The sequence below is a fragment of the Microtus oregoni genome, unplaced genomic scaffold, assembly GCF_018167655.1.
Source record: "Microtus oregoni isolate MIOR12 unplaced genomic scaffold, Mior012 000020F_ref0000438, whole genome shotgun sequence".
Classification (NCBI taxonomy): domain Eukaryota; kingdom Metazoa; phylum Chordata; class Mammalia; order Rodentia; family Cricetidae; genus Microtus; species Microtus oregoni.
In genome coordinates, this window is record NW_024543079.1 from 38,542,425 (window position 1) to 38,562,375 (window position 19,951).

General features: G+C 44.9%; 1 protein-coding gene across 3 annotated transcripts in view; it reads right to left on the reverse strand.

The window, feature by feature from the left end:
- Nucleotides 1-19,951, reverse strand: part of Mertk (MER proto-oncogene, tyrosine kinase) — a 101,520-nt gene that overhangs the window by 60,555 nt on the left and 21,014 nt on the right. For all 3 annotated transcript variants that reach the window (XM_041670411.1, XM_041670412.1, XM_041670410.1), the window contains exons 2-4: nt 18,378-18,765; nt 11,923-12,023; nt 9,968-10,141 (exon numbers count right to left, since the gene is read on the reverse strand). In XM_041670411.1, the coding sequence (XP_041526345.1) occupies nt 9,968-10,141; nt 11,923-12,023; nt 18,378-18,765 (663 nt within the window). The remainder of the gene's footprint in view (nt 1-9,967; nt 10,142-11,922; nt 12,024-18,377; nt 18,766-19,951) is intronic.

The window sequence follows — 19,951 nt, forward strand, 5'->3', positions numbered from 1 at the left end:
ATTCCCCTGAGAGGGGAATTGCCTAGGGTAAGAGAATGAACCTGCTATTATGGGTCAGCCTGTGGGATTCCTAGCAAATAAACAGGTGAGAGGCTTTTATCAGAGAGGCACAGGCCAGGGATGGGGATGAAGTGGGGGGGGGGTATGGGGAGGGTAGGAGGTGTGGCACATGCTTAATCTCTGCACTTGGGAGGCAGAAATAGGTGGATCTCCATGGTTTGAAGCCAGCTTGGTCTACAGAGCGAGTTCCAGGACAACCAGGACTACACACAGAGAAACCTTATCTCTAAAAAATGAAAACAAACAAACAAACAAACAAAACCATAGAGGCCTGGGAAGCCTGGAGCTCTCCAGGAGGACTGCGTGACCCGGCTTGTGCCAGGCCTGCCACATCTGTCCTCTGGAGAAGACTTTAAACCAGCTTCTGAATAGTTCCAAATTGGTTCCCGATTTCAAAATAGGCATTAAAAAGGCAATGGGAGTGAAAGCGAACCTTCACGGCAAGCATTACAAGAACAAGGAACTCATTTGTATAAATTCTGACTGTCATGGCTACTACAATAAATATTCGTAACTATATCTAGCTAATGAAAACAAAAACTAGTTTAGTTATCTGCTAGTTATGCATTTAAACACACAATTAATGGGGTTTCTTTTTAAGTTTTACTTTTATTTGCGTTTACATGTCTGTGTGGGTGTATGTCACCTGTGTGTGGTGCCCATGGAGTCTAGAAGAAGGCACTGAATCTCTTGGTGGTTGTGAGCCACCTGATACCAGTGCTGGGAACCAAACTTCAGTCCTCTATGAAATCAACAAGCACTCTCAACCAACCGCAAACAATCTCTTCAGTACAGGGGACCCAACACCCTCTTTTGGCCACCATAGGTATTGTGCTCAAATTAAATTTTAAAAGAAGTTGTGTAAGTTGTTCCGGGACACATAACAAGAAGACGGCATCAATCCACATGTCAATGCCAGAGGCCACAGTCAGTTACCTACACTGTATCCTGCCATAAACGTCAGGCAGGAAAGTTCTTTGTAGGTTCTATTATTTGGAGTCACCCAAGACAAAGGTCATTTATCTATTTGTTATTTCTAGTTCTAGTGCTAAGGATTTTGTTTTCTGATTCTGAGACAGGGTCTAGTAGCCCAGGATGGTCTTGAACTCACCACGTAGCTGATGATGACTTTGAATGTCTGATCTATTCCTGTCTCATGTCACGAAGGCTGGGATTACAGGCATGCACCTCCACGGCTGGTTTATTCCATGCTGGAGATCAACCTGGGGCCTCGCACATGCCAGACAAGCACGCTACCTACTGAGCAACACCCTCAGCCCTGTGCAGGGCGTTTTCTTTATTTTACAGTGTGAAAGAAAAAGCCAGGCTTTATCTGTGGTAGGCAAACTCTCTACCACTGAACCCTACGAAATGCTTCTTTAAAAGGGAAAAAAATTCAGATCGAAGTAATTTTAGATTCACAAGTTGCAAAAATAGCGTCAAGTTCCTGTGCCCTCCCCTCCCACATTTCTCCATGATAAAGATTTTATTCAGTCCTAACACCAGGATGAAAACCAGGAAGGTGACTTTGGCACAATGCTAGTCACTAAAATTCAAACCTTATTCTGATTTTACCAGCCCACACCCCAGTTTGGGGGGGGGGGAGGTGTACAGTGAAATTCTATGAAATTTTAATCACAGGTACAGATTTGTGGCTACAAAATTGTCCCACCATTGAAAAAGGACACCCCCATGGGAACATTCCAGCCTAAGAGAAGGACAGAACTGATCCGTTCTCTACCATGGTAATTTTGCACTTTGAGAAGGTGATTTCAGTGGAATCAGACTCTATGCAACCTTCTAGGCCGGCTTTGTTCTCACAGAAGAATGGCCTCAGACACAGCATCTTCGGGACAACTTTTACATTACAGAGCTGGGTGGGGAGGGATCATGTCAAGAGGAGAAAAGTGCCAGGAGTGGTACTTCCTTAACCCCGGCTCTTATACAGAAATGAGACCAGCCTGAGAAGCAAATACTCCCACTCAAAGCAGTCCCAACCGCCAGGGCCTTCCAACCACTTCCCTATTGGCACTTTCTTAGTGGAATGGTAGGAAAAGTTTGTGTCCAACATTTCATTCTTTTTAAAGACAGGATCTCATGTAGCCCAGGCTACCTCCAACTCACTACGTAGTCAAGAATGACCCTGATTTATGACCTTCCTACTTCCACCTCCTGAGTGCTGGGGTTACAGGTATCTTCCACCATGTCCAGTTTAGGCGGCGCTAAGGATCCAATGCAGGGCTTTATACATGGTCGGCAAGCATTTTACTAACTGAACTACATCTCCAGCCCTTGAGATTAAACACTCATTTGTTTGGTGGTCCATTCATCCATTCATCGAGGAGATGGAGCTACACTAGCTACTAATGCTCACATAATCATCACGTGGAATAATCGCCTCTCTTACAGACCTGACAAGAAGATGATTGTGGCTTACAACCATCTGTAACTCCATTTCCAGGGAATCAGATCCCTTCTATGACCTCCATGGGCACTAGGCACACACGTGGTACACATATATACATGCAGGCAACATACTTATGCACATAAGATAAATGAGTCTTAAAAATATTATAAGATTCTGAGATGATGAGAAGTAAGGGGGACCTTGAATCCACAGATATGGGCAGAGTGACCAGGCAGGCATTCAGAGAGGAGCAGAGAGCTGGAGGTCAAAAGATAAAAGGGGGTTTACCAGAAAGATAGTAAGAAGAAAGTAGTTGGGATAGAATGGCCAACTTGGGAAGCCAGGCAAGATGGCACATTGTATTCGTGGACCTGCCAGAGGTTCGTGAGATCCCATGAGAAGGTGGCATCACTTCTGGAAAGGTGGGGGATGAAGGTTAAAGTGCAGTCCTGAGGGATAAGAGACATCATCAGTAAAATGGTAGACTTTAACCTACTTGGACTGGAGGAGCCCGCCTGGAGTGAGCAGCTCTGTGTTGGAGGAGAAGCTGACAGAGCAGAGAATGACTCACTGTGTAGGTGGCAGGCTGGGGGAGGGGGGAGAGGGGAGGGCGGAGGACGGAGAGCCGGGAATGCAGGGTCACAATTAGGATGCAACGGTAACAGTGCTGGCAAGGAACCAGGAAAATATGAATTAAGGGCACCACTGTGGAAAAGCACTGGGGTGGGGGTGGGGGGCGCTCACCTGACATCTGAGAACTGTGCAGGACTTGATGACTGACTGCTGGACAGCAAAGAGGAAAGAATTTGGGCAGATTTCAGACTTCTGACTAGAATGTAGTATTACCTCAAGAGGTCGTCACTGCTGGGCATCAGCTATGCCGTCTCTGCTATCAGACATATTAAAATATTGTAGAAGGAGTCAGAGAGCAGGATTTTATTCTTCAGACCATTTGTGGCTTTCACAGAGGATCCAGATTAAGTTCCCAGCATCCCCATGGAGGCTTATAACCATCTGTAACTCCATTTCCAGGGAATCAGATCCCTTCTATGACCTCCATGGGCACTGGGCACACACAGGGTACACATATATACATGCAGGCAACATACTCATGCACGTAAGATAAATTAAATGAGTCTTAAAAATATTATAAGATTCTGAGATGATGAGGCACCTGATATTGCCCCTTCCTGCATAAGGAAGAACCAGGGTAGCAGGTAGACGGCTGCAATTTTGATGCAATTTTAAGTTGGTCGAATTGACTTAATGTAAATCTGACATTTTGTTTTGATATAATCAACAGGAATCCTAAAAAAAAACTTTAAAAACAAGGGGTTGGAACATTGCTCAGTGATAAAGTATACCGTTAGCATGTACAAGAGTTTAATGGCTAGGATCACCCCCAACCCTCTAGAAAAATTTTTTCTCACCAAAAATAAAAGAGAAAGAGAGAGAAGTCAGAACCCACCCTTCCAACCTTTCACAACCAGGAGAATTGCTTGAGCAATGTAGCATACTGTAGTCATGTAGAAACTAGGTGGGAAATGCCGACTCAGCAGCTTTAAAAAGGGCCTTCAGTTACAGACATGGGTCTCTGAAAAGCTGGCGAAAGCCGTGCCATGTCTATAAAATGTTAGGAAGACTTCCCATTATCATTGGCTTTCTGGTCACTCAAGAACGGTGAGGCTATCAGATATTTACACCTGTGAGGTATAATACGGCATTGGACACTTTCCTGTCCATCGCTTCTGGACTCTGAACATACGACTGACCAAAAGAACTTTTAAGTTCCTGCTCCCTGAGACTCTCACAGAGAGCCAAAGGAGATAAAGTGCCCCCCACACACAGTCTGTAGGAAGTACGTTCCCAGACTTCCAATGTAGGCCTGAAATCTTAGTGCCAGACTCTAGAAATATGTCATTTTCCTAGACACAGATGCCTGTGATAAAGTTTAGTTTATAAAGTAGGTACATTAAAAGATCAACAATATGAACTACTAATAAAATTGAACAGTCTCCAAAATATACTGTAATAAACTATGTGAATTTATTCCTTCTCTTATTTCTGGCATTTGCTTCCAAATAGAATTTTTGGGCCACCAAAAGCAAAATCTAAGGTTCCACAGATGCAGACACATACAAAAACAGAAATTGGCAACAAATACAATCTGTTATGTTGTATGCACATGGCACAGGACGTGTGCCTTTGTGCTTTACCAGAAAGACTAGAAATTGGTGAGGTCTACTTGGAAAGAGATTAGAATTTCCAAACTTTAAAATATGTCCACTTTTCCCTTCAATCACCCTTTTAGCTATTAAATGCAGATGATTTAACACACACACACACACACACACACACACACAAGTATTATGGGGCTAACAAGATGGTGCAGAGGGTAAACCACTCCCCGAGTAAACCTGAATTCAATCCCTGGAACCCAGGCAAAGGTGGAAGAGAGAGTAACTTCCACAAAGGTACCTCTGATCTCCACACACGTGTGCTATGGAGATTTGCATTGCTATGGATCTTGCTCTATTGATACAAATTTCAGGTCAATTTTGTTATAAATGTATTTCTGATCTTGATTAAGGTATTGTGTTTGTGTAGCTCATTTAAAAAATGTAATGTATAATTAAGAAATATAGGTTACTAAATAATCATCTATAATAGTCAAGCTTGTAGTCATGTTAGATAGATTTTCTATTTGTACAGAGATGTATTTCAGATGGATAGCCATTCTTCAAACCTTTCAAAGACTACAGAATATGGTATTTAAAATGTTTAAGAACATAGGACTTTTCATGACAGTGAGATACATCTGCTCGTGGTTCTACTTCAAGAGGCAGACGGGCATTGAAGAGGCTCCTTATGGAGTTTGCTGACCATCTGGGCAAGAAACTGCTCTTTCCTGAACTGCTTGATGAGCTGGACATGCAGGACCCACAGAGAAATGACTGCTGAACTTGCCTAAAGAAGGTTAGAGGGCTCTTTGGGGTTCCTGTTTCATGAAAGAGCCTGCCAGACATTCTTTAGGACACAGAAGAAAATGACTGACAAACTACCAATATAGTTAGAACTGTTTTTGAAACTTCCTGCTTCATTGAAAAGTCTGCTGGATACTATGGGTTTGTAGGCTGAAGATGGATGCCCCAATGTTACAGAAGAACTTTGGGTGACTGTCCGGGTAGTGAGATGTCTGTGTCAATTCTAGAGTTTTGGAAGTTGCTTACTGTTTACTTAGGTAATATTATATCCTTCTGGAGTCTTTGATGGAGTTGAAGAATAGATAGTTATAACTATAGTTTTCCTTAGTTATAACAAAAGATAAAGTAGATATAAATATTGTAACTATAATTCTTGATTGATAACTGTTTTGTTATATGCAATTTTTCTGTGTTAAAGTTAAAACCTTCCTTTTTATTTAAACAGAAAAGGGGAAATGATGTGGGAAGTCCTTTGTATATGTGTTGCTTTTATTGGTTAATGAATAAAGAAACTGCCTTGGCCTGTTGATAGGGCAGAACTTAGCTAGGTGGGGAAAACTAAACCGAATGCTGGGAGAAAGAAGGTGAAGTCAAGGAGAAGCCATGTAGCCCCTCCGGAGACAGATGCTGGAACTTTACCCGGTAAGCCTTAGCCACATGATGATACACAGATTAATGGAGATGGGCTAGTTTAAGATATAAGTGGCATGGTCAGTAGAATTTGCTGAAAAAGGCAGAGGCAGCTGTGGGTCTTGCCTGGCCCTGGAATGGGTAACTCACACAAGGTGAAAGCACACAAATGAGAAATCTCTTTCTCCTGGGAGGTGGTGGCGCACGCCTTTAATCCCAGCACTCGGGAGCAGAGGCAGGTGGATTTCTGTGAGTTCAAGGCCAGCCTGGTCTGCAAGAGCTAGTTCCAGGACAGGCCCCAAAGCTACAGAGAGACCCTGTCTTGAAAAACTGAAAAAAAAAAATCTTCCTTCTAATGGCTAGCTCTTATATCCTAAACTAGCCCATCTCCATTAATTTGTGTATTGTCATGCGGCTGTGACTTACCAGGTAAAGTTCCAGCATCTGTCTGGGGGGGGGGGGGCTAAATGGCTTCTCCTTGACTTCACCTTCTTTCAGCATTCAGTTTAGTTTTCCCCCACCTAGCTAAGTTCTGCCCTATCAGCAGGCCAAGGCAGTTTCTTTATTCATTAATCAATAAAAGCAACACATATACAAAGGACTTCCCACATCACATGTATGCTCATACACACACACACACACACACACACACACACAGATACTAATAATAATAAAACTTAAAACAGTATGTTTGAGGGAGTACATATGTTAGTTACTAAAGTGGTTCCACAATACACATATACATCTCAAAACACAATGCTTTATGTTATAAATGCATATACCAACTGAAAAATAAAATGTTGCCGGGCGTGGAGGCACATGCCTTTAATCCCAGCACTTGGGAGGAAGAGGCAGGCAGATCTTTGTGAGTTCAAAGCTAGCTTGGTCTACAGAGCAAGTTCTGGGACAGCCGGGGTACACAGAGAGAAGCCCTGCCTCAAAAAAAAAAAAAATAAAGAAAGAAAATGTTGAGGTCAGCAAGATGGCTTGGTGGGTTTGTACCGTTGCTAAGCCTGATGACCTAAATTCAATCCCTAAAACTTATATGGCAGAAAGAGAAAACAGACACCTACGAGTTGTCCTCTGATGTAGTGGGAGCTATGGGGCTGCATTCTGCCACCCAGCTCCCGCCACCGGCTAGCTTATGCCCGAAATAACACACAAACTGTATTCATTTAAACACTGCTTGGCCCATTTCTATCTAGCCTCTTCTAGGCTAATTCTCACATATTAATTTAGCCCATTTCTAATCATCTGTGTTACACCCCAAGGTGCGCTTACCGGGAAGATTCTAGCCTACATCCATCCTGGGTCGGAGCTCAATCGCGTCTGTCTGGGAGAGCGGAGCATGGCATCTCTGTCTGAGGTGTCTTATCTCACTTCCTCTTCCTCCCAGCATTCTGTTCTGTTTACTCCACCCACCTATGTTCTAAGCTATGAGCCCAAGCAGTTTGTTTATTACTTAACCAATGAAATCAACAGATTGATATATGACACTCCCACATCACTCTGACCTCTCTACATGTGTACACACAAGCCTCCCACAAACACGTGTAGAAATAATTTTAAAGGCCGGGCGGTGGTGGTGCACGCCTTTAATCCCAGCACTCGGGAGGCAGAGGCAGGCGGATCTCTGTGAGTTCGAGACCAGCCTGGTCTACACAGCTAGTTCCAGGACAGGCTCCAAAACCACAGAGAAACCCTGTCTCGAAAAACCAAAAAAAAAAAAAAAAAAAAAAGAAATAATTTTAAATTAAATATACAATATCCATTAATTAATCTTAGTATTTCTGGGTGTGGCAGCCAGGCTTGTAATCCCAGTACTTGCTAGGCAAATGCAGGCAGATGATCAGGAGTTCAGGGACAGTCTGGGCTATACAGCAAGTGTGAGGTCAGCCTGAGTTACATGAAGCCATATCTCAAAATAATAACAATGCTAATATCTTTCATTAGTGGCTTTTCAAGCAATTATCCCAGAGAGGGGGTATTCAAATTGATTTTGAACACACACATGTTCTTCAATTATCTATTCCTTGAAGAAACTTAAAACTTAGATGAAGGTAGAAAACCCTGTATCACCTATCCCACCCCGGGTGATAGAGGAGCTTCAGAGACAATGCCTGGGGCTGGAATTCATCTGCCTCCCTGGCCTCAGCTCAAAAGATCACTGAGATCCTGCCTAGGATGGCATGCGATGGTGCACAAAAATGCCAAGTCCGGGCTCTCGGTGAGCATGCTAAGAAAGGAGGCTGAGAGTAAACAAGTCCAACCCTGATACAATGGGGGAGGCACACATGATGTGACGGGAAGTCAAGAAAGAGTAAGGAGAATCTCTTAAGAAGTGATACGTGAGCGTGTCCTAGGACAGAGGGCAGATGGAAGAACACTGTAAATGGGAGAGAGGTGCAAAGGTTCTGAGCAGGCAGAAATGGTGTGTCGGAAGAAATGGAAGGAACTCAGCGTGAAAGGAGCTTAGTGAGCACAGACAGAGGGTTGGGGGTGGTGTAGAGAGCTGGGCAGGGGCTGGAGCATGCAGGACTGATGGACAAGGGCAGGAAGGGTCCTAAGTGATAGTCTAGACCAGCGGGAAGCCACTGATGGGTTTCATCAGATGGGTGACATGAACCACCTGACAGTAGAGAGATGCAGGGACAGGACAGGGGCTGTGGCTTTGCCAAGACCTGATGGTGGTGTGAACCACAGTGCCTGGAGCAGAGATGGACAGAGGCAGATTGTGCTGTGTCATAGAAGGAGAATCCACAAAATTGCTAATGCTTTCGATGTGAAAAATGAGGAAAGAGGGGTGTTCTTCCCATGATGTTATTTGGTAAGGGGAATTCTGGGGCAGAAGACTGAGAGGCAACTGGAGCTGCATTGTATATTTTGGTTGTGAGCCTAGCCTTTAATGGCTGAGCCATCTCTCCAGCCCTAGAACTGCACTTTAAAATGCTTACATACTCAACAAATAGAAAAGCCAAGGAGGTGGCTGGTCACAGGAGCTGGAAGCTCAGTAGAGAGGGTAGGGCCTGAGATGTAAAGTTCCAGGCTGTCATCCCATCGATGGCATTGAAGCTGGCCAAGGAACTCAGCCAGGAGGGTGTGTCTCGGAAGGAAAAGAAGCTGGGCCAGGACTGAGCTGGGCACCCGATGTTCAGAGCTGGCCCAGCAACAAAGAAGATGTAATGAAAAAGGAAGCAAGCCAGGATCATGTGCTTTTTAAAAAGTCTACCACTGAGATCCCAAGCCTAGAACAGCCTTGGGCACACAGCATTTGCTGAATGCATGAGGAAGGAAGAAGAGATGGAGTGTGGCCTCATTGTCAGATGGAGCTCAAAGAGGCAATCAGAGGGGAGACAGAGGAGCCCATTGGCTCTAGCGGCACAGGAAGCTTCAGTAGCGTTGCCGACAGGAGCCAGCCCAAGAGCAGGAACAAAGCCAAGACGTTCTGGTTTGGATGGAGATCAAGATGGCCATGGAATGTCAATTCACCAACAATCCCACAGTGACTCACAAACTTCCTGCTACAGTGCCCCGTGAGTGATACACGTTCTTGGCATCCAACCTCGATTAGGTCTTTACTTAAGTGCTTCCATAGGGGTAATTCCAGCCAGGCAGGCAAGGCCACAGTGCCCCGGAGATGCAAGCAGGGCTCTGGATACCTGGGCTGGATCTAGCCAGGTAGGCATTGGTACATCCCACCTCCATTCCAATGCACCCATTCCCTTATTGCTCCCACACCCGTTTCTACCCTTCTTGATTGACCACTGTTGGGTTGTAACAAACATCACTAAAGTTTCATCTTCTTCTGTTGTTGCGGGGGTGGGAGGGCGGGGCAATGAACAGTTGAATAAATACATACACACATGAACATAATGCTCAGACTTACCAGGTACGGTTAGGACAGATGGGGACCTTTCTGGTTTTTCATTAATGCGGCTGCTGTTTTGAAACCAGAAGATGTTGATGGGCTCAGGCGGGCCCACAGCGTGGCAAGTGAGGTTGAAGGCTGTATTTCGGGTGACATTCATACTCTCGGGCTGCTTAATAAAGTAAGGAAGTCCTGCAGAGAAAGATTGGAGCAGAGTATGTCTTAACTGGAAGCAGAGCCTTCAGAGACAGGGACCAGAGGCTTCCTTGGGTCTGAAATAGCCAATTGTCACCTCCAAGCAGAGTGAGAAAGAGCGCAGGGGTTCTTGACTACCAGGCTTCCTCAACCAGCTTTCTAGGACACTTTTTCTAGGGACTATGTGGAGTGATTCATCTGCTTTGGCCAGAGGGGAATACATAGCCAGTTTTTAAATCAGGTGTTGCTCAAGCGCCTGGCACTGGCTGGTAGGTTGGCAGTGTTTCTCGTCAAAACAAACAGAGTGAGGCAGGGAAGATGGCTAGCAGCTGAGAGCACTTGCTATTCCAGAGGACCCCAGTTCATCCCCAGGACCCACAGCAGGCAGCTCGCTACCTGTAACTCCAGCACAGGGAGATCCAGCATCCTCTTCTGGCCTCCAAGATCCACTCCACACCACATGCATACAGCATACACTCACATAAACACACAAACACACACACACACACACACACACATACATAAAAAGTATAATAAATACCAGAGCGTATACAAAATAGATCTACCCAAGTTTTGCATAACTTTCAGATGGCTGAAGATGGATTTTAAAACCTGTGCCGCTGAGACTAGGGCTCTACATGGGTCAACTGTGAGGCATGTGCTCAGCATGCATAAGGCTCTAGGTTCAATGCTCTAAGCACTATGTGTGAGTACGCACGCGTGCGCACACACACACACACAACTTCACATATTTATGTAAAACTGAAGAGTTTACAAGAGGCACTCACTTGAAGACAAAAAGAGCACAGTTCTATAGTTATAATCCTTAAATCTACTGAAACTCCAAAATCTGGCCCACAAGGGAGCTTGGAAATGTTCAGAGAAAGCCAATGATTACTGTTTTGGATCATGTAGCCACAGTTTTAGCAGCACAAGCTGGCTGGCCTTGACACTTAAATCACAGGCTTTATAAACTCACGTCTCACCAATCTGGTTCCCCAGGGAATAATAGGATTCCTTTTTCCCCATTTCAAAGCTTTTGAGATTCAGACTTTTCCCAACTTGTGCATTTTTCCTGGGATCCTGACAAGTAAACTGTCTTCTAAAGATCGTCTTTTACAAGAGAATTCCAAACATATGTGATGCCTTCCTGTTGACTGATGCTCACATAGCCCAGGTACCAGTCGTCTAGCCTGGGAAAGCAAAGGCCCCTATGAGATTCATCTGAGGGGTTTTCCTTGACTCTTCCCCTCCACATTCACCCATTCCCTGACTCCCTCCTTTCTCCCTTTCTCCTCCCTCGCTCACGCTTTCTGCAGCGTTACTGGACATTAAGTTCACGTTCACAAGGGAATGGGCACCAGGGAAGCCTTTCAGTAGGAGCGGAATGTAGAAGGTAGAGTAGACAAAAAGGAAAAGAGGTGATGAGATGACGGTGCTACTCAAGGCACCTTGGAAAGTGGAACCTCAGGGATGGAGAGCAGCACTCAGGTGGAGGATGCGCTGAGCATGAACAATGCTCTGGGCAAACATATGCACACGTAGGCGTGCGCACACACACACACACACACACACACACACACACAAAACTGAATCAATTACACCATTATCTAAAGTTTCTAAAAGAGGATTGTCTTGTAAAATTCCAACACTGATGGATCCTTAAGGTTTCCAGAATTATTAACAGGCAGACCACACCCTGCACATCACACAGGAAACACTTAAATGCAAGTTCTAAACAGCTCCCGGGCAGCAGGGTACTCCGGCTTTGGGCTCACCTTGAACTTCCACATATATGGGATCAGATACAATATCTTTGTCGTTCACCTTCATCTTACAGATATACGATCCATTGTCTGAGCGCTGCACACTGGTTATGCTTCAAAGAAAAACACAGAAAGAAATTTGCAGTGACTGTCTTTGGAGTCCCTGTTACAGAAACAGAAAATCTTTCAAGACACTTATCACGTGCTAAGACGGTTAATGTGTCAACATCGCTGGGCCATAGTGCTGCCATGAGGACATTTTTCAGATGTCATGAACATTTAACTTTTGAGTAAAACAGATTATCCATTTCAATATGCACTACATACAATCAGTTGCAGACTGAGGGCCCCTGAGGAAGCTCAGTGTCAATTTTCCATGGGTCTCCAACCAACACTCTACTATTTTCAGATTTGTTGGTAATTATTACAGTGTGAATTCACCAAAACTCACTCTCATCCTCTCTCTCTCTCTCTCTCTCTCTCTCTCTCTCTCTCTCTCTCTCCCTCTCTCTCTCTCACACACACACACACACACACACACACACACACACACACACAGGCACGCGTGCACTGCTATATCGTCTTGCTTTCCTGTCTCCTTGAACCCCTGCTGGCACACACCACACACTGTTGGGTATCTTGCTTTCCTTGATGGACTCTAAACCAGAGCTCTGGTGTTTCTCTGTCAAGACATTTGGAAATCTGAGGAATTTTGGGGGTCATAGATTTTTAGGGTCCTGGGCAACTGTTCTCTACCCCCAAATAACCTTCTGAAACTAGTTCCTGATTCTAGTTTGCGTGGTTTCCAGATATTTTACACAGTTTTAATATTCACCTAATTACCTAAAGTTGCAGCTACTGTGAAAATGGAGGGCTGGTATGCTCTTGTCTAGTTTGGAACTCTCTGGTGCTAGAGCCATCTTTTCTTTTAGATCTCTCTCTCTCTCTCTCTCTCTCTCTCTCTTTTCTCTCTCTCTCTCTCTCTGGGTGTGGGTGGGTGTAGTGTGCTCACATGTGTGTGAAGATGCCTACAGGGTCAAAACAGGTCATGGACTCCCTGGAGCTGGAGTTACGGGTGGTTGTAAGGTACCTAACACGAGTGCTGGGAGCCAAACTCAGTGCTCTAACCACTGAGCCACCTCTCCTACCCCCACCTCAGTCATCGTTCTGGAAGGCAGGCTTCTGACAGCCTCACTGCGTGTGCTTCCAGCACAAGTTCTGTGCTCAGGTTGGGGGACAAGGGACACATGACTGGCTCTTTTTGCCCTTCTCCTGGGAAGGTCAGGCCAGCACTGGCACATAGAAATTTGTCTTGTTTTGTTATCAGTCGTCCTAGCTTTGCTTTGCTTTGATCCATCTAGCACAATGCTGCGTGCCTGTGATCCCAGCACTCGGGAGCCTGAGACAGGAGGATTACAAGTTTGAGGTCAGCATGGGCTATACTTCAAGACCTTCTCACAAAACTAAATAAGGTCTTCGGCTACCGCTGCCTTCTTACTTTTGCAATGTGTTCACGAACATAAAGTTATACAACATACACACAAGTTGCATTGGGAGCAGGCAAAATGGCTCAGGGGGTAAAAGCACTTGCTGTCCAGCTTGAGGACCGGAGTTCAATTCCCAGGACCCATATTTTGGAATGAGAGAACTGAATCCTGCAAAGTGTCTTTGAAGCAGCTGGCAAAATAATAACGAACTTGCACATTCAAGGACTGAAGCTAAAGGCTTCACAAAGACCAGGAAGCTGAGAGAGGAGAAGGGGCTCCATGCAGGCCTAAGCCCAAATAACAGTTCAGGCACTTGGACTGTAGAACCCAGACTGTGTAAAGTGTCCTGGAGTTCCCTGACTCAACAGGTCAGGAAAATCTAGCCTACAAATAAAAAAGAGACACTCAAAACACAAGCCATGACCCCAGCCTCACCTCCAGGCACTCACGGCAGGAAGGAGTTAATCTGTTCCTGGACAGTGTCTAGACCATTCACCGTTACTGGAAGGTCTAACTTAGACACTTATCTCAAGGCTTCCTGGGAAAGGCAGGTTGGGAGGGGGGTAGGCCCAGGGAGAGGAGTGGCTATTCCCAATACTCTCCCCTCCCAGCTGAATCAGGAAGCTGGGGATCTGTGCAAGCAATACCAGAAAGACTGAACTGAAAATAACAAACCCAGGGGACTGGACAACTCAAGGGAGTTGAAGAAGAAACATGAAAAGAGGAAGAGGAGGGAGTTTAATGGGCTCAGAGCTCTACGGCAGGCCTGTCATAACCAGGTCCCTGAACGGGCAGCCCAGATGGAGAGAAGAACCACACCAAGGGGCTTCTACCAGAAATGCTCTATCTAAGTCAGAGTCAAGATCATAAAGCTTCCAGAGGGAAGGGTGAGATCACCTAGGGTGACCTGGGTCCCCACCATACCAAGCAAGAGCAACTAGGAAATGTGTTCAAAGACTTCAAAACTAAAAGGAATTATTTTTCTTGTTTGATTCTGTATCTAAATAAAGCATCCCATGGTCAGGGTGGTGGGAAACGGTCTTTTCAGGCATGTGAGTCTCAGAGATTAATAGAGGAAGGACTGCATGGCAAAGTGAGAGAGGAAAACCCACATGAATGCAGGAAGAAGAGGGGTCCTCAGGATGTCAGTGAAGGTGGGAGGTGATGCACAAGGACCCAGATCTGGAGGACAACCTATCCAGATTGAGGTGGGAACCAGAACAGGAATCTCAAGTGTGTGTGTGTGGGGGGTGGGTACAGTCCTGAGTTTCATGGTCATGAGAGGAGGGAAGACTGGGCTTTCTTCCAGAGTTGAAGGAGGAATGGATAGTTGGAAAATTGAAAACTAAGCAAGCTAGCAAGAAAAAAATTATGGGAATTTACAAAGTAGAAGTAGAATATACTTGTAGCATAGTACATAATTCAGCTAGCTAGAAACACAACTTCCATACCCACAAAAAAAAAAAAAAACCCTCCAAACTCTGGGCATTGATTTTTGCCACTGCCATGAATAAACAGTCCATTGGCCCACCATCGTGGGGATGGGCACACATGTAAACATGCATGGGATTGCATGTGGACTGAAGAGGTCTGCAAAATGCCTAAGCATTCATCCCCCATGATGAGGGACTGGGAGCAGGGACCGAGGGAGAATGTCCTACACAGTTGGAACGCGTTGCTTCAATTTTTTTCTTCCAATCTTATGTATTTTATGTCTATGTGTGGCATGTATGTATGTGTGTATTTGTGTGTGTGTGTGTGTGTGTGTGTGTGTGTGTGTGTGTGTGTGCCATAGTGCACAAGTACAAGTCAGAGGGCAGCTTTGGGGAGTTGGTTCTTTTCCTCAACCATGTGGGTTCCTGGGATCAAGTTCAGGTCATCAGACTTGGTGGCAAGTACCCTTACCCACCGAGCCATCTCCACCCACCGAGCCATCTCTACCCTACTTTTTTTTCCCCTGTAGTAAATTTAATGAGGCCATATGGAACATCATCTACATTTAAGGCTTGGCCAGAGGATCAGCTAGCTACAAAATATTTCACACATGCTAATGAATATATGTAAAATTATGTACAATTTACTGTATTATATATGTAGCAGCTTTATTAGTCATTACTTTTTCTCAGTTATGGCTTAGTGTATTTGCTATTTAGGTCTATGTAGCACATGTTTTGTTAATCTTATTCCTCAATGTGTTTGTGGGTGTTAACATATTTTCATTTTTTTTAAATTATAACTGTTCATGACTACTTTTTGAAAATATGGTATGGAGGTGGTGAGATGTAGCCCTGTTATAGAACACAAGCACAGCAGAACCCCAGACCTTGGGTTCTAGCTCTGGCACGGTCTCCCACCCAAGGTATGAAAATCCCATCAACCTTTGAAATAGAAACGTCTGGACCAAGGAGGCAGAAAGAAATGATACAGACTGAGCCATAGTGTCTAGACAGGAACCACCTGGCCACAGCTGCAGGCCTGGCACTGGGGAAGCCCAGACCCCAGAGCAGCGGTGGCTGGGCTGGCCCCAGGATAAAGCATACAGCATCTCTATCCCTCAGCGTGCCAATGCTGGGCTGCATACAGGGAAATGTCTCACGAGTAGCAATTAAACTCTCAATGTGTCTTCAAAGACACACAAAGTAGCAAAGGTACTATATGCTATGGAACAACCTTTTTGTAAACTATGAATATGTATTACTCTCATTGGCTAAAAAGAAGCAGATTGGCCAATAACTGGCCAGGAAGAGATTGAGCTCAAAAGCCAGATTAGGAGACTTCTGGGAAGAGGAAGGGCGGAGTCACATAGAGCACTGTAACAGCAGGGTTGTGCCCTCTTCAAGGGACGTCTGACCTGTGTGACCCTTCTGTTTCTTTAGGCCAGTAAACACCCCACTATGTGCTTACTGAATGTAAAATGCTTTTCTCTTTGTAAGCTTTGTTTATGCAAGACATCTGCTTTCTATAGTAGATGGAGAAAAAAAAAATACAGTCAACTATCCTGTGTGGCCACAGTCTAGAAGAACATGATACACCTTGCCAGAATAAAATGAAGTGAGACAATCATGGAAGTCTGTCCTTTGCCCTGAAGTGAATCGCACCTGGTGGAAATGTTGACAAATTAAATTATCACGTCTGTGGGAAGTATGACGTGGCTTGCTGGAAAGGAAACAAAAATGATTCACCTAAAGGCATGACACATATGGGATTGTGCCAAGTGTCAGGGCAGAGAAAGTGAAAACATCCCGGATCAAAGAGAACGACACTCCAGAGTTCAGGGCTCAGGAGACAAGGTGACTCTGACTCCGAATGGCTGGCGCCTCACCTTGAACTTTTGGGAACAACAGGCTAAGTCAGCTAGTCAATTGACCAAACCCCTCAGGTTAAAAGAAGGTGACTGGAATGTAGAATTCTGATTAGAAGTTAAGAAGTGGGAGAAAATAGAAAAAAGAGAGGCAGGAACCAAAGTTTGATAAAAGGAATGCATACCCAAATGTATTCCCGTGGAGCACCGAGCTCCGCAGCACAGTGGGATGGCTGCCATTTGCAACAACCTGTCTTTATTTTAGGAAGATCTAGAAGAGATGAACTCTAAACAATGAGGAGGAGGAAATGCTAATGACCCCGATTCCATCAGTGAATAGTGTACATTCCACATACAACAAGCACCTCAGTAATATGCATGATTAATACATGTTAATAAAAACAAAAAGTGATTGAGAGTCTGTCTCACTCCCTAGAACTTTCTTTCTGTCTCTCTGGGTGCAAGCTGCACTGGTACCACAACTGGCAGCAGCAGAAAGAAGGCAGGAGATCAGGAGACGGGTCAGAGCAGGAGACACTGAGTAAACCAAAGGGCTGGGACAGCCACACTGTTTTGAAGTTCCCATAACCAAGAAGATAACACTGATATCGTCGTGTGTGTGTGTGTGTGTGTGTGTGTGTGTGTGTGTCTGTGCGCGCATGCGCGTGTGCATGTGCGGCTGGTAGGCTAAGCTGATTTGATCAGTCAGAGTAAAGCAGCCACCTGCCTCTGCTGCCCCAGAACTGGAATACATCGTCTCCCACTGAGGACTCAACTCATCCTCATGCTTGTAAGGCAAGCGCTTTACCAACTGAGCCTTCTCTCCAACCGCTGATTATCATTTCATAATCCTTTAAAAACTGTTTTCCTGGGTCTGGAAAGATGGCTTAGCAGTTAAGAGAACATCTAGTGTTTGGTTCTATGATCCACATGGTGTTTCACAATTGTCAATAACTCCAGTTCCAGAGGCTCTAACACCCTCTTCTAGCCTGTGAGGGCACCAGGCATATGCAAAATGCACATCCATACACACAGGCAAATATACATTCACACACACACACACACACACACTAAATTAATAAATAATTTTAAAAACAAACAAAAAACACTAACCACTTTCTCAATCCAGCCCTGTAATCTTAGCATGTGGGTGGATCTGGAATTTAAGACCAGCCTTAGCTACATAATTAGTCTGAGGTCAGCCTGGACTGACCTCGTATATGAGAGCCTGTCTCCAAAAGAGACCCACTTTCTTTCGGGTTGGGGTATAGTTGAGATGTAGAATGTATGCTTAGCATGCTCGAGGTTGGGGTTCTGTCCCCAGAACTGAAAATGAACACACACACACACACACCCACACACACACACACACACACACACCTCCTCCATACACACTGTTTCCCACTTCCTGGAAGCTCTTGGGGCTTAGGTGGACTTAATACTGACCTTAAATGAGTTAGGAGCTGCCCTCTAAGCCCTTGGAGTATATATTAGCCGACAGTTACTGTGGGGCAAGCTCATTAAAAAGAAATCAACAATACAAGCAGTCAGATTAGTATTTATTTACATTCTAAAGAGATCGAGATTTCTTAAAAAGAAAACAAGGCTGAGTTTTCCTTGAGGGTTCTGCTATTGGGGTGGCATTAGCATAATGACATTTAGAAAGAAAGGACACATACCTGAACAATGCAATTATTGACACCCCTTCCTCATCAGGATAAAACTGTGTGATTGAATGATGTGCTCCGAGCAATTCCTTTCCATCTTTCCACCACGAAATGCCAGCTGTTTCTTGGTACGTGTTAGGAATATTGATCGAGCAATTAAATTTGACATTTTTATGCTCCGAAAGTATTATGTGTCCAATCGTGGGATTAAATGCAACAGGAGGTAGGAGCTTTGATGCTGCAGACGTCACCTGGGGAGCGGCTGTGTGTGCTGGAAGTGATCTTCCAGTCTGGGATGGTGGCAGCTGGTACTCACTGGAGTGGTTAGCTGGCAGGTTCCCTGGTAAAGGTCCTGGGAAGAGCTGATCTGGCTTGGTTTCTTCTGCCTTTTCAGCAGTGGCTGCAAAACGGAATATTAGAGTTTTAGCCTTTAAAATGATGAAGAAGAATTTCAACTTCTTGGGTCATAAGGAAGCGGAGCATCCTCAGTGGCCTCAGAAAAGACGAACAAGAAGTTGAGCGCAAAGGCACACCCTTGTCATCCAAGCATTTGTGAAGCCGAGGAGGGAGGGTTGGGAGTTCAAGGCTTACCTGGGTTACCACAGTGAAAGTCTGTCTTAAAAGAATCAAGAGCTAGGGTGTAACTCAGTGGCAGATCGCCTGCCTGCCATGCACAAGTTCCCCCCACCCACCCCCGTTCAATCCCTAGCACCTCAGCAGAAGACAAGAGACGGGGAGAACTTGCCTATATGCACATATGAAAACCATCCCCCGTTCACCAACTTGTGCACCTGTCTACTTGCCTCCTTCTAAAGAGTCCTTAAGGAGAAAGAATCCTGGGCTGCTGAGATGGCTCAGTGGGTGAAGGTGCTCGCTGCCAAACCTGATGATCTGAGTTCCACTCCCAGAAACCACAAAGTGGAAGGTGAGAATTGACTCCCACAAGTCGTCCTCTGACCCCCATGTATGTTAGGGTAAGCACCCACTTCCATATACACATACCAAGTATATAATTTTTAAAAAATAAGTGTCTCTATTATTTTCAAATGCTGACTCACTCCATGTTCTATATACATAATTGAGCAGACAGTGACAGTTACAGGAGGGTCTAAAATCGCCTTTCTTATTACCCATCTGCTCAGAGAGACAACCAGGCTAAAAAACCCTGAAACGGCTACTGTAGGGCACAAAGAGATGGGTTTCGAAGTTTTGTGTCCAACAGGGAAAGTTCTCTTATGCTATTAGACTTAGAGATTCCAGCAAATGCATGCCTGATTGAATGAGCCAAGAAATATTTTCATTTCAACTGGCCCGCAAGCATTTCTAAAAATAGAGGCTCATATTCCCTGTCCTTGCAGCGTCTTTAAGTTACATTTTGGGAACATACATTCTCTGTGGTTGCTATTCATTCAAATATGTTGACAGCGAATGGTTGAGGGAAAGTGAGAAAGCAGACACAGGCCCGAAATTTCATGCTATGTTAGGTTCTTGCAGTGTCTTGGAGTCCCCAGCCCTGCTTGCATGGAATGGTACTTAACTCACTGGGATGGCTCAGTGAGTTGTCACTTCCTGCCAAGCTTGCCAAC